Source organism: Oryza glaberrima, chromosome 12 (genome assembly GCF_000147395.1).
Source record: "Oryza glaberrima chromosome 12, OglaRS2, whole genome shotgun sequence".
Taxonomy (NCBI): domain Eukaryota; kingdom Viridiplantae; phylum Streptophyta; class Magnoliopsida; order Poales; family Poaceae; genus Oryza; species Oryza glaberrima.
The window spans coordinates 543683-557531 of NC_068337.1; the positions used below are offsets into that span (position 1 = coordinate 543683).

A 13849-nucleotide genomic window follows, 5' to 3' on the forward strand; every position below is an offset into this window, starting at 1 on the left:
GGTAGGTGTAGTTGTTGTGAGATTTCGTACGAGTCCGCACTCACAAGCTGTACGATCCGTTCCGTCCCGTCCTTTGATCCTTTTCGATCTCTCCTGCCTCCCCCGCATCACCCCCTCCCCACTTGACTCTCTCCACTCGCCTTCGCTTTCCACTTCTACCCAGCCTGTACTCTCTCCGTACCGTACCTTCTCTTCCCCACAATTACCATTCAGCCCCCACATGACCACGTATATTACCGTCCTTTGCCAGCCAAGCTTGTACGCTCCAAGCTTTGACGAGGGGTAAATACGGTAACCCAGCTGGTGACCTCACCTCACCCAGATCGAGGCGCCGCCGGGGTACTCTCGTCATCTCATCTCCCCCTGTTTCTTCCTCCCTTCTTCTCCATCTAGCCACTCCACATGCGCCGCGCCAAACGCCCACCATTATTACTACCTTCCCTTCCCTTCTCTCGTTTCAGTCAACTTCGCCATGGCCTCGCCTGCGCCCACCCACCACGCCAAGCGCCGCCGCCTCGCCCTGCCCCCGCCCCCGCCCCCGCACCTCAACGACCTCGCCGACGAGCTCCTCTTCCTCATCCTCGACCGTGCCGCCGCCCATGACCCACGCGCCCTCAAGTCCTTCTCCCTCGTCTCCCGCGCCTGCCACGCCGCCGAGTCACGCCACCGCCGCGTCCTCCGCCCCTTCCGCCCCGACCTCCTCCCCGCCGCGCTCGCCCGCTACCCCGCCATCTCCCACCTCGATCTCTCCCTCTGCCCCCGCCTCCCCGACGCCGCCCTCGCCGCGCTCCCCGTCGCGCCGTTCGTCTCCGCCGTCGACCTCTCCCGCTCCCGCGGGTTCGGCGCCGCCGGCCTCGCCGCGCTCGTCGCCGCGTTCCCCAATCTCACGGACCTCGACCTCTCCAATGGCCTCGACCTCGGGGATGCCGCGGCGGCGGAGGTGGCCAAGGCGCGCCGCCTCCAGAGGCTCTCGCTGTCGCGATGCAAGCGCATCACTGACATGGGGCTCGGATGCATCGCCGTCGGATGCCCCGACCTGCGCGAGCTCTCGCTCAAGTGGTGCATCGGGGTCACTCATCTGGGACTAGACCTCCTTGCCCTCAAGTGCAACAAGCTCAACATCCTGGATCTCTCCTACACCATGGTACTTATGCCTTGCCTCTTCATCTCTCTGTTCCATTTCATTTACTGTATTTCTTCTTGTACCTAGACGACAGAAAGGGAAAAAAGAGTTCCCTTTTCCCCTTCCAATCGCTTCTTGATTTCAAGGTCAGGTTTTTTTGAGGAAACTTAATTTAGTGGTTTTTTTTTTCTTGTTCTGGTTTGTGAATCTGCCGGTTCTCTGCACCTGACATGAATATTGCCCACAAAATAACATTAGCCTATGATGGCAGAAGCGCTTTGGAAATTGGTCTATTCTTGATCTGCAGATGCTCTTATCTATACCCAAAATGATCTTTGCCTCACCTTTTCAATTGTCAGAACCTGTAGTAACTAGTAGTACAGTAGTATCCAGATTCCTACTTCTCCCGTTGATTTGTTTTATCATCATTTTTTGGTTATAGGTTAATTATTTGCCCTGCAGTTTAGATCACACTCATCAGACTAAGAAAAAAATGTTGTGCAGATAGTAAAAAAATGCTTTCCAGCCATCATGAAGCTACAAAATCTACAAGTGTTACTACTGGTGGGATGTAATGGAATTGATGATGATGCCCTTACTAGTCTTGATCAAGAATGCAGCAAATCACTACAGGTAATCATCAACCCCTATCTTTTTCACTGTGAGCATTGTGTTAGCTAAATTTGAATCTGGTTAATATCCTTGTTTATCGTCTTCTGCTCTGAGTATATTCAGTTAGCTTCTCATGTAAAGTAGGTTTGCAATGCTAATGTTGTAGGGATACTAACATGTATATACCTCGTATATTGTTTGGTACATTTCAATTCAGGCTATATGGATATTGCAACTGAAACAATTTGGACTAAATCATTGCTAGCCTTCAACAATAAGAGTATCACAAGTTCTTGTAACTGAGAGCTGAAATTATGTCTGTACTCTTTCAGGTTCTTGATATGTCAAACTCTTACAATGTCACTCATGTCGGTGTTCTGTCCATTGTGAAGGCAATGCCGAATCTATTGGAACTCAATCTATCATACTGCTCTCCTGTAAGTAGCCCACTGTCTAGTTTTATCACCTGAACAATTGGACATAACTTGAGCTCAGTTTATCTACACTTTTCTTGTGGCAGGTTACTCCTTCTATGTCAAGCAGCTTCGAAATGATTCATAAATTGCAGAAACTGAAGCTGGATGGTTGCCAATTCATGGATGATGGATTAAAATCCATTGGGAAATCCTGTGTTTCTTTGAGGGAGTTAAGTCTGAGCAAATGTTCTGGAGTGACAGACACAGACCTTTCTTTTGTCGTGCCAAGACTGAAAAATTTGCTGAAGCTGGATGTTACTTGTTGTCGCAAAATCACTGATGTTTCATTAGCTGCCATCACAACCTCATGCCCATCCCTCATCTCTCTGAGAATGGAGTCCTGTAGCCTTGTTTCCAGCAAAGGACTACAGCTGATTGGAAGGCGCTGCACTCACTTGGAGGAATTGGATCTTACTGACACTGATTTGGATGATGAAGGTTTGAAAGCTCTCTCTGGATGCAGCAAACTTTCAAGCCTAAAAATTGGCATATGCTTGAGGATAACTGATGAGGGCCTTAGACACGTTAGCAAGTCCTGTCCAGATCTCCGAGATATCGATTTGTACAGGTTATTCCCTACACATTGCATATTTGATTTCCTTTCCTTCCATGATAGGTACCAAGACTAACTAATAGCCTCTCTTTCAGGTCTGGGGCGATCAGTGATGAAGGGGTTACTCATATAGCTCAAGGATGCCCAATGTTAGAGTCTATCAATATGTCCTACTGCACAAAATTAACAGACTGTTCACTGAGATCACTTTCAAAATGCATAAAGCTGAACACATTGGAGATTCGTGGCTGCCCCATGGTTTCATCTGCTGGTCTCTCGGAAATTGCAACAGGATGCAGGCTACTTTCTAAGCTTGATATCAAGAAATGCTTTGAGATCAATGACATGGGAATGATTTTCCTTTCCCAATTCTCTCACAACCTCCGGCAGGTATTAGCCCATTCTGCTGTAAAAGAAATAATCGCAATACCGTGTTTCCAATTGTCTTAATAACATCTCCTCATCACTGCAGATAAACTTGTCATATTGTTCGGTCACCGACATTGGGCTTATATCCCTTTCAAGCATATGTGGCTTGCAGAACATGACCATTGTGCATTTAGCGGGTGTTACGCCTAATGGACTGATAGCTGCTCTTATGGTCTGTGGTTTGAGAAAAGTGAAGCTTCATGAAGCATTCAAATCCATGGTGCCATCACATATGCTCAAAGTTGTTGAAGCCCGTGGTTGTCTTTTCCAGTGGATTAATAAACCCTACCAGGTATTACTATATTTCTTTTCTGGTTATACAAAGTAAGATGCTAGTCGGTTTACTTGTGTAGAAGAATTAAGTGCAAAATAGTTCACCATTGTGTTTTGGCCATCTTCATTAACTGGTATGCAGTTTATTTGAAAGTAGTGTCTAATAACAGGTGTGGTCTTGGCAGGTTGCGGTAGAACCGTGTGACGTATGGAAGCAGCAGTCGCAGGATTTGCTTGTACAGTGAAATGTTTCAAAGATAAACGTTGTGGAAACTGGGGCGTGTTTTGTGGTGTTGAATTTATCTTAGAGCAATATCTCCAGTCCTAGAGAATGAGCTCCAAAAGTTTTGTGCCATAACTGGCTGAATAGTGTATTGAATTACTGACGGTAGTATTGTCAGAACAACATACTAGTACTGGTATTTTGCTTGTATGCCAGTGGAGGCGAGGGAGGTTATATTCTTGATGTGTTGTATATAGCGCAGGTAGGAATCAACAATCAAAGAGAGATTATTGGGGTAAAGCATGTAGTAAGTGTGGAGTATGTGATATGCCTTGTTGTGCCTTTTTGATGCACAATTTGATTAATGGAATGGAACATTGCATTCTCACTATAATTTGGTTGTTCCATCTCCTAGTGTTTTATGTGTAGTGTTATCTGGAATGAGGTCTCATAGCTTCCTTATCTGAATAAAGGCACTTAACACTATATTAGTTTTCTGCGAAGGTCTGAATGCTAGCTACTAGTTGAGAGTTGAGAGTTGAGACATGGTAGCGGGCGGGTTTGTTAGCCATGCCCAGACTGCACAGCTTGTTGGTTGTTGCTACCCCAGTTCACTTCTCCCAGCAGAAAGATGAAGTGTCATTCAACTTTTGCTGTTGTTGGGTAATTGTCTCCAAGGACCGAGGAAATAGGTGAGAGCAATTGTCATAAAAATGCAAGTCACAAGTCGATGTTACAACTGAATATGTGAGAGGAGGGAACAGCAAAAACAGGTAGGCACGGTGTAAAGCATTGAAGATTGAAGAGGAGGATGGATGGGGCGCAGCGCAATGCAAAACTGCAGATGCATGCAGGTAGGCGATTCAGCAGTTGATTCTGGAGCTGAGAAAATAAATAAATACTCTAATTGCTAGCAACCAACGTCCCAACCCAACCAACAGTTGCAATAATGAGCAACTTCCGTCCATCCGCAACTACTGTATACGTGTATACTCTACTATCCATCATCGCCGTTGTGCACAGGGATCCTCCCATCTCCATGTACTTCTCCACGCCTCCATCGATGGATCAGAATTCAGATACAACTCACTTCATCTTCAGAGAAAACCTCGTATCCTTTTACTACACTGCATTGCATTTGCACTGTCATTTCCTTCCTTTCAGTTTTACTGTATAGTTTCATCTGCAGAATGGTAGACTAGTACACATATACACTGGTAATCGATCAACATAATAAAATGGTAAGATGTTGTCCTGAATTTTTCAGTCATGAAGGACGAAGTGCTTCAACCTTACCTTACCTGTACGGCAGGCATGCATGTTACTCCAGTAGTGAGGTGGTTCGTCGTATGGCCGACGCGGCGAGGCACCAAGACGAAAGACAGCCGGCCTGGTCATCATCGATGCACATCCGTCGTCATTAATGGCCGATGGATGGGGTGCCTGATGCCCAACGCAAACATCACCATCAATGATAAAACAACAAAACTACTTCAACCACCCCTACGCATTCAACTCCATTCTACTCTCTACCCCCTCCTTCCTTCCTAGCTACCTCTACGAAGTACCAGCAGCAGAAGAAGCAATGGGGATCTGCTGCAGCAAGGGGAAGGAGGAGCTTGAGGAGGAGGGATTTCCATGGAAGCACGACGCCTTCTTCCACGACCAGCTTTGGAGCGCTGGCGTCTCCATGCACACCAAGCAAGGCTGGAAGGGCGCTAACCAGGATGCCATGACTACCTGCCAGGTAACCACATCTCTCTTGCATTGGATTGCTTGCTCATCACTTGCTGCCTCATTGTTTCCATGTTTGTTCCAGTCCTCCTTTGCTTCTTGTCTGTACAGATTCTCTCATTTTGATATTATAGTATCATGTACTACACAAGCCGAGTCTCTAGCCATGGAGGAATGGGGTAATGCTAGTCTAGAAAGGGGCTATGTTTGCCTACTACAACTTCAATTCAGGACATGATTTGACTTTGAACACCATACACTAGATTCATCCCTGCTCTGCTGTGCTGAAACTGATTTTTTCTTTGTAGCCTGAGCTGTACCTGCATTTCTGTAATAGCCTGTATTTAGTTCAAATCTTCAACTAGACCTGATTGCTTGCTCTTGCATGTTTGTTCAGTGCTGCTTAGCTTCTTGTCTGTGCAAATTCCCTCATCTTTGTGGTATTATGTACACAAGCTAAAGCTAGCCATGGAGGGAATAGGGTAGTGCTAGTAAGGGGCTTTGATTAGCTACTACAAACTGAATTCAGAACATGATTTGAGCACCGTGCACTAGATTCATCTCTGCTTTTGCTGAAACTGAAAAATGTACCTACATTTCTGTAATATTTACTTCAACTGCACCTGAATCTCTCTAGCTTGCACCTCCAATGCCAGTACATTTCCCTTTTCCCCTTGATGTGCACATTTTACTTAATATATATGTAAGATAATCTGTGTCTTGATGTGCTACCTGTGTCAAGTTTATTAGGACTTTGCGGGGCACAAGGGCCAGATATTTTGTGGAGTTTTTGATGGGCATGGCCCTCTCGGAAGGGAAGTTGCTCGCCATGTCCGCGACGTCCTTCCAATGAAACTATCCTCCTCTTTGGCACTGAAAACTGAACAAGATCCATCCAGCAACACAGATAAGGAAGCCTTGGAAAAATCAGATTGCACCTCATTGAGCGATACAAGCAATGAGAAGCAATTGTTATCCACCTGGAAGAACATATTTGTCAAGACATTTGAGGATGTAGATGATGATCTGAGACAAAATTCTGGAATTGACTGCATTTGTAGTGGCACAACTGCTGTCACTGTCGTCAGGCAGGTACTAGTACTACAACTATGCAAAATTGCAACATTTTTTTGTATTGCCAATAGTCTTGCCTATGTACTAGAAATACACCATTTCTGCCTAAAAAACAAGCTTCTGAAACCCTCGGATGCAACAAAGATACTTGCCGAATTTTATGTGTATGTTACAGCTATACTTGTGCCTAAATACAGAACTCTCAAACTCGTAATCATTCTGTTTAAATTCTCAGCTACTGTTCTTATACACAGGGTGATCACCTGATCATTGCAAATTTGGGCGATTCACGTGCGGTTCTTTGCACCCGAGATAGCAAGGACCGCCCAATTCCAGTTCAACTAACCACTGACCTGAAACCAAATCTTCCAAGTAAGCCTCTGAATTTCTCAAAATACAGAGATGTCTAAATTCAGACATTCACTTGTCATTCATATGGGGGCTTCTGACAGGCGAAGCTGAGAGAATCCTGAATTGTAAGGGGCGGGTTTTTGCCATGGACGACGAGCCGGACGTGCCTAGGATGTGGCTACCAGACCAAGACGCGCCGGGCCTCGCCATGGCAAGGGCATTTGGAGATTTCTGCTTGAAGAGTCATGGACTTATCTGTACACCAGAAGTCTATTACAGGAAGCTATCCGAAAAAGATGAATTCTTGGTACTTGCTACTGACGGGGTAAGAAAAAAATAAAGACTTTTGTCTGATGATGGTAGCCAAATTCAGTTTCATTTACTCACCATCTTTCCATAATCAAGAGTAATTTTTCTCTTGGTTGTTTCACTACTAGTACTAGAAATGAAATGAGCACAAAGTTAATAGTGCAAAACCAGAAAAGCGACAGTTAACTGAATCATGAATGCCTTTGCCTCAATCAATCAATCGAATTGTTTTTTTTTAAAGATAATGCAACCAATCAAATTGATGTGGGTGCAGATATGGGACGTGCTATCGAACAAGGAAGTGATCAAGATCGTATCGTCGGCTACTGACCATTCCAAGGCCGCCAAGCAGCTGGTCGAGCGGGCGGTGCGCGCGTGGCGGCGCAAGTTCCCGACGTCAATGGTCGACGACTGCGCCGTCGTCTGCCTCTTCTTGAAGCCTTCTCCGTCGTCGGAGGAGAGCACCCATGTAGACGCGAAGGCGCCTCAGGTCGTGTCGTTCACGGGCAGCTTCCGCAAGGCCCTGGGTGGTGGCGGCGGCGGCGAGGCGGAGGAGGGTACGAATGTATGGAGAGCTCTGGAGGGGGTGGCTCGGGTGAACTCGGTGGTGAGGCTGCCGCGGATGGGCGCCGTGCTGAGCTGGCGGCGGCGGTCGACGTCGCTCGAGGAAGACGACGATGCGAGGATTGATTGATTGGATGATTGATAACAGTCGCTTTCGTTGCTGGAAAACGTAATCCAGAGGGTTTGATTACATGCTTTAAATGGCAAAAAATTAGGGAGACGCTTTAGAAGTTGATTGACGTAAACGTATGTCGCATTCAGGTTGTTGAGTTGGAATAGGGACCGATACTGCTGCTGCTATCCTCCCTCTCTTTCTTAACTTGATTGTAGTAGCTGAAAATGATTGGCTAGCTGTTTTGGATGTGGTGGCCTTTGTTTGATTTATTGTGATTCTTCCTTCCTTAATGGAGTACGCTATCAACAAATTAAATGGACATATATGATTGATGATTATCTGGGATGGATTAAACTCGATTGCAATTTCATGTTCATCTGATCTGGGAGCAGAGAAAGAGGAGCCCATGCACTGAAAATTCAGGCAAACAGATCGGGAGAGAAATATATACAGATAGATAGAAAAGACAGATTCTTAATTAGTGTTGGTAGATTATTGAAACTACTCCATCGTTCTCCCAAACAGCCCCTTAATTCAAGTTTCACCCGTTGTCAGTTCTTCTTTTAGTGGAAAAGATTTATCGACGAAGTATCCGCACTGTCACATGGGACATTTGGGACAAAGTATCCGCAAGACTCGACTGTGATCACATATCCACGACGCACAACCCAGATGAAACGCTGCTTGATTGGTGGGAAAGAAGAACGGAGCAAAATGACAAGGACAAGACGAAGGGAACGCGCTCCATTCACATGCTCCTTAGCTGGGAAATCTGGTGTGAAAGGAATAGGCGCGTTTTCAGGAACAAGGAGCTCGCTATCTCACAATTGGTGACCAAAATCCTTGATGAAATCAATGTCTGGATTGCATGCGGGGCGAAGAATTTAGCGAGAATAGTGTTGTAAGCAGTCCCCTGTTGTATCCCCCTGCCCTCTGTACTCTGTTTTGTTTTTCTTTCTTCCCTCTCCGCCTCTGAAGTTGTTTCCTTTTCTGCTGTCTCTCTCTCGGCTGCGGCTTCACTGTTCCGTTGTTGTGTTTCTATCCGTGTTCCGTTGTTGTGTTTCGACAAACGGATGCCCTCCACGTGGTACGGAACACGGATAGAAACACAACAACGGAACAGTGAAGCCGCAGCCGAGAGAGAGACAGCAGAAAAGGAAACAACTTCAGAGGCGGAGAGGGAAGAAAGAAAAACAAAACAGAGTACAGAGGGCAGGGGGATACAACAGGGGACTGCTTACATTTTGTTGTTCTCGTGCAGGTACGAGTACCTATTGTTAAATAAAACTAACTCAGTATATGAATTCTATATGAACACTGAACTTTGTAAATATAAGTTGGAACTAGTACCTGCACGAGAACAACAAAATGTCCGATTCTTTATTATGGTGGACTACATCAAGCCGACGAGTATGCGGAGTGCAGACCACGCCAAGCCGGCGAGCCCGGCCGCCGACAACGCGAGAGCAACCATGGTTGCGTGCGGCCAAGAGGAAGATGAGGAGAGCAGCAGATGAGCAGAACTTCAGATGAACTCTCGGATTTGGGGACAAGAGATAAGGATGCAGTGGTTTTCCAAGTTGTGCAGCGCGGAGTGAAAAGTACTAGTACCCGGTTTGTTTTGACGGAGTAGTGACGGCGTCATATTCTGCATGGCAGATAGAAGCCGACCCACCACCAAAAAGAATCGACAAACCGATGCCCTCCACGTGGTACGGAACACGGATGGAAACACAACGACGGAACAGTGAAGCCGCAGCCCTCTCTCTGCACTTCGGTGACCTTGTACAGTTTCTTCCCTTTCTTAATATAAAACCAGCAAAGCTGGCATAGGTTTCAAAAAAAAAGATTTATCGAGTATTCATTCCGTCGATGAAACGATGGCATGAATACCAACTAGTATGAGTCATTCTCATTCCCTTCCTCTTGGGCCGCAACGGGATTAATGGCTAGCTTGAGGCCCATACTATTGTTGGGCCGTAACGGGAATGCCAGATACCTGCGGCTCGTCTTGTAGTCGTCGACAAGCCAAGGGGAGCGGAGGCGACGGCGTCGGCGTCCGACCATCACCGACCTCTCCTCTGTTACAAATAAACTTGTGTCGATCTGCTTTGTGTTTTTGGTTCTGTTAGTTTTTGTTAGGAAACGATAGGCGAATAAACGATAAAGAACAATAGATCAATCACAAAAGACACGAGATTTAACGTGAAAACCCTCTCAAAACAGGAGAGAAAAAACCACGGGCGCCAGCCAGCAAAATATCTTCACTATATCTGAGGTGAGATTACATCGCCGCACGGCGGCTTACAAGAGGTATATATATGGTGGAACCCTAAAAGGATCCCTAAACCCTAAACCCGTACGGCAGAAGCTGGCCTTTATTAAGTGCAAATGAATTTGGATCACAACTTAACAAACTCCACCTTGAGACAAATTCCTTCTTGTAGCATGAATCAATCCTTCACCCTGAACACAACAAAGACAAAAAACACTTTCGGCGCCAAATAGCCTCTCGGGCTAAACCACTATACCAACTAAGCTTGAGCAAAGCTCAAACTTAGCAACAGGAACAGACTTTGTCATCATATCAGTAGGATTATCATGAGTACTTATCTTGCATACCTTTAGCTTACCTTGCGCGACTACATCACGAACATAATGGTACTTGATATCAATGTGCTTTGTCCTCTCATGAAACATCTGATCTTTGGTGAGGCATATAGCACTTTGACTGTCACAAAACAAGTTAATGCAAGAATCAACTCCACAAAGCTCAGCAAACAATCCTTTCAGCCAAACTGATTCTTTACATGCTTCAGCAATAGCCATGTATTCTGCTTCAGTGGTAGACTGGGCAACAACAGGCTGCAATGTTGCATTCCAACTCACAGCACAACTACCAATGGTAAACACATAACCTGTGAGTGACCTTCTCTTATCCAAATCTGCAGCAAAATCAGAATCCACATATCCAACAAGCCCCTTATCAGTCCTGCCAAACTTCAAGCAAGCATTAGCTGTGCCTCTGAGGTACCTGAAAATCCACTGAACAGCTTTCCAGTGTTCTTTACCAGGATTAGCCATGTATCTACTAACCAAACTCATAGCATGAGATAAATCTGGCCGGGAGCAAACCATGGCATACATCAAAGAACCAACAGCACTAGAATATGGAACTCTAGACATGTATTCTACATCCTCATCAGTATTAGCACATTGTAAAGCTGATAATTTAAAATGAGGAGCAATAGGAGTGCTAACAGGCTTTGCATCATGCATGTTAAAACGCTGAAGAACCTTCTTAATGTAGCTTTGCTGACAAAGAAATAACAAACCAGAATTTCTGTCTCTAGTGATTTCCATACCTAGAATTTTCTTAGCAGCACCAAGATCCTTCATATCAAACTCACTACTCAACTGTTTCTTCAATGTAGTGATTTGTTCCTTGCTCTTGGCAGCAATCAGCATATCATCAACATATAACAGCAAGTATATAGGTAATCCATTAACAAATTTAATATACACACAGCTATCAAATTCAGACCTCTTAAAGCCATGTGACAACATAAATGAATCAAACCTTTTATACAATTGACGAGGAGACTGTTTCAAACCATACAAAGATCTTTTGAACTTGCAAACATAATCCTCCTTACCAGGTACTATGAACCCTTCTAGCTGGTCCATGTATATCTCCTCCTCAAGCTCTCCATGTAAAAATGCTGTCTTCACATCTATACTGCTCAAGCTCAAGATCATACATAGCAACAATACTGAAGAATGTGCGAATTGAACTATGCTTTACAACTGGAGAGAACACATCATTATAATCAACACCAGCAATTTGACTGAAACCTTTTGCTACTAACCTTGCCTTAAACCTCGGAGGCTCGCTAGGAGATAAACCCTCCTTTCTCTTGAAGATCCATTTACAACGAACAGGCTTCTTCTGTTTTGGCAAGTGCACAAGCTTCCATGTGCCATTCTTCTCAAGAGACTGCATCTCCTCCTGCATAGCTGAGATCCACTTCTCACGGTCTCCAGAAACAACAGCTTCAGTGTATGTGGCTAGCTCAAGAGTATTCTCCACCTGTTTAGCACAACTAAAAGCATAATAAACCATATCACATTCCTCAATAAGACGGACTGGAGCTCCACAACTCCTCTTTGTTCTGCGATGAGCAATAGGTTCATCTTGTGGCTGCAAAACAGGAGGTGAGTGCTGAACAGTATCATTAACATCATTACCAACAATTTCAGTTTCCTGATCATCCACGTTCTCTACCTGCATGCTAACATATTGCTGCTCCTCATCTGAACCACCTAGTATGACATCTGTGGGCAAGCTGTCATTAAACATAACAGATTCATTGAAAACAACACTCCTACTCATGAAGGTCTTGTTAGTTTCAGGATTCCATAACTTATATCCTTTTACTCCTGAACTATAACCAAGAAATAGACACTTAATAGCTCTAGGCTCTAATTTTCCATTATCAACATGAGCATAAACAGTGCATCCAAAAACTCTCAATTGTGAATAATCAGCAGGCATACCAGACCATACCTCAATGGGAGTTTTCTTATTAAGTGGGATAGAAGGCGACCTGTTGATCAAGTAGCAGGCAGTGTTAGCAGCCTCTGCCCAAAAACGCTTGTTCATGCGAGCGTTGGACAGCATGCAACGAGCCTTGGAGATGATGGTTCTGTTCATGCGCTCAGCTACACCATTCTGCTGTGGAGTGTACGAGATGGTGTGATGCCTAACGATGCCTTCCTTCCTGCAGTAATCATCAAAAGCATCCGAACAAAATTCACCACCATTGTCAGTGCGAAGTACTTTTACCTCCTTTTCAGTTTGCCTTTCTATCATAACTTTCCACTCCTTAAAAGCAGCAAATGTATCATCTTTATGTTTCAGGAAATAAGGCCACACTTTTCTAGAGTAATCATCAATAATGGTAAGCATATAACGAGCACCACCAAGAGAGGGCTTACGAGAAGGCCCCCACAAATCAGCATGTACATAATCAAGTATACCTTTGGTGCGATGAACTGAGGTATTGAATTTTACCCTCTTGTGCTTACCAAAAACACAGTGCTCACAGAACTTCATGTTACCCTGAGTGCAGCCATCCAGCAGGTTCCTCTTCATCAATTCTGCCATACCAAGTTCACTCATATGTCCAAGATGCATGTTCCACAGGTTAGTCTTACTAGGTTCATCTTTAGAAACAACAGCAGCGGTAACAGAACCATGTAATGTACTTCCTCTAAGGACATATAAGTTTGTAGAATTCATATCACCAATCATGTAAACAAGAGAACCTTTCGATACCTTTACAACTCCACCTAAATCGGAGTATTTGTATCCTTCTGCATCAAGTGTGCTGAGAGAGATGAGATTTCTCGCCATCCCTGGTATGTGTCTCACATCTTTCAGCGTGCGTGTCATGCCATCATGAGTCTTGATCTGAACGGAGCCAATGCCCACGATCTCACGTGGGTTATCATCTCCCATGCACACAACATCTCCATTCCGCACAGACTTGTAAGAGCTAAACCAATCTCTGTTAATGCAGATATGAAACAAACATGCAGTATCAAGTATCCATTCATCATGACTAGCAACACAACCAGCAAAAACAACAAGACAATCTCCTGAATTAGAGTTTTCAGCACTGGTAACAACAGAGGCCTTACCATCAGATTTCCTTTTCTCCTTATTCTGCAGCTTCCAACATTCTTCAATGAAGTGATTTTTCTTTTTGCAATACTTACAGAACTTTTTACCTCTGGATTTAGAACAACCTCTACTCTGACTCTTGTCACGATCATTGCCGTCGTTGTAGGTTCTCTGCTCAGATCTGCCTCTGACCTGCAATGCTTCGCCCTTAGAGGACGACGCATCAGACTGAACCATACCTTTCATCTTCTCCCTGTTTTGGAACGCCTCATAAACTTCCGCTAGGGTTAGTTCATCACGGCTTAAAAGTATGGTGTCACGAAAATT

At 44.8% G+C, this 13849-nt stretch overlaps 1 protein-coding gene and 1 pseudogene across 1 annotated transcript; both read left to right on the forward strand.

Annotated features, from left to right (window-relative positions):
• The first annotated feature begins 403 nt into the window (after window positions 1-403).
• On the forward strand, window positions 404-4083 carry LOC127757087 (F-box/LRR-repeat protein 3-like). The gene is made up of 7 exons (XM_052282510.1): window positions 404-1144; window positions 1628-1756; window positions 2068-2172; window positions 2256-2779; window positions 2860-3154; window positions 3237-3485; window positions 3652-4083. Exons 1-7 carry the CDS (start codon window positions 473-475, stop codon window positions 3709-3711), a joined length of 2034 nt encoding a protein of 677 aa, XP_052138470.1. The 5' UTR covers window positions 404-472; the 3' UTR covers window positions 3712-4083.
• Window positions 4084-5119: 1036 nt separating this feature from the next.
• On the forward strand, window positions 5120-8188 carry LOC127757093 (probable protein phosphatase 2C 73; annotated as a pseudogene).
• The last annotated feature ends 5661 nt before the right edge of the window (window positions 8189-13849 follow it).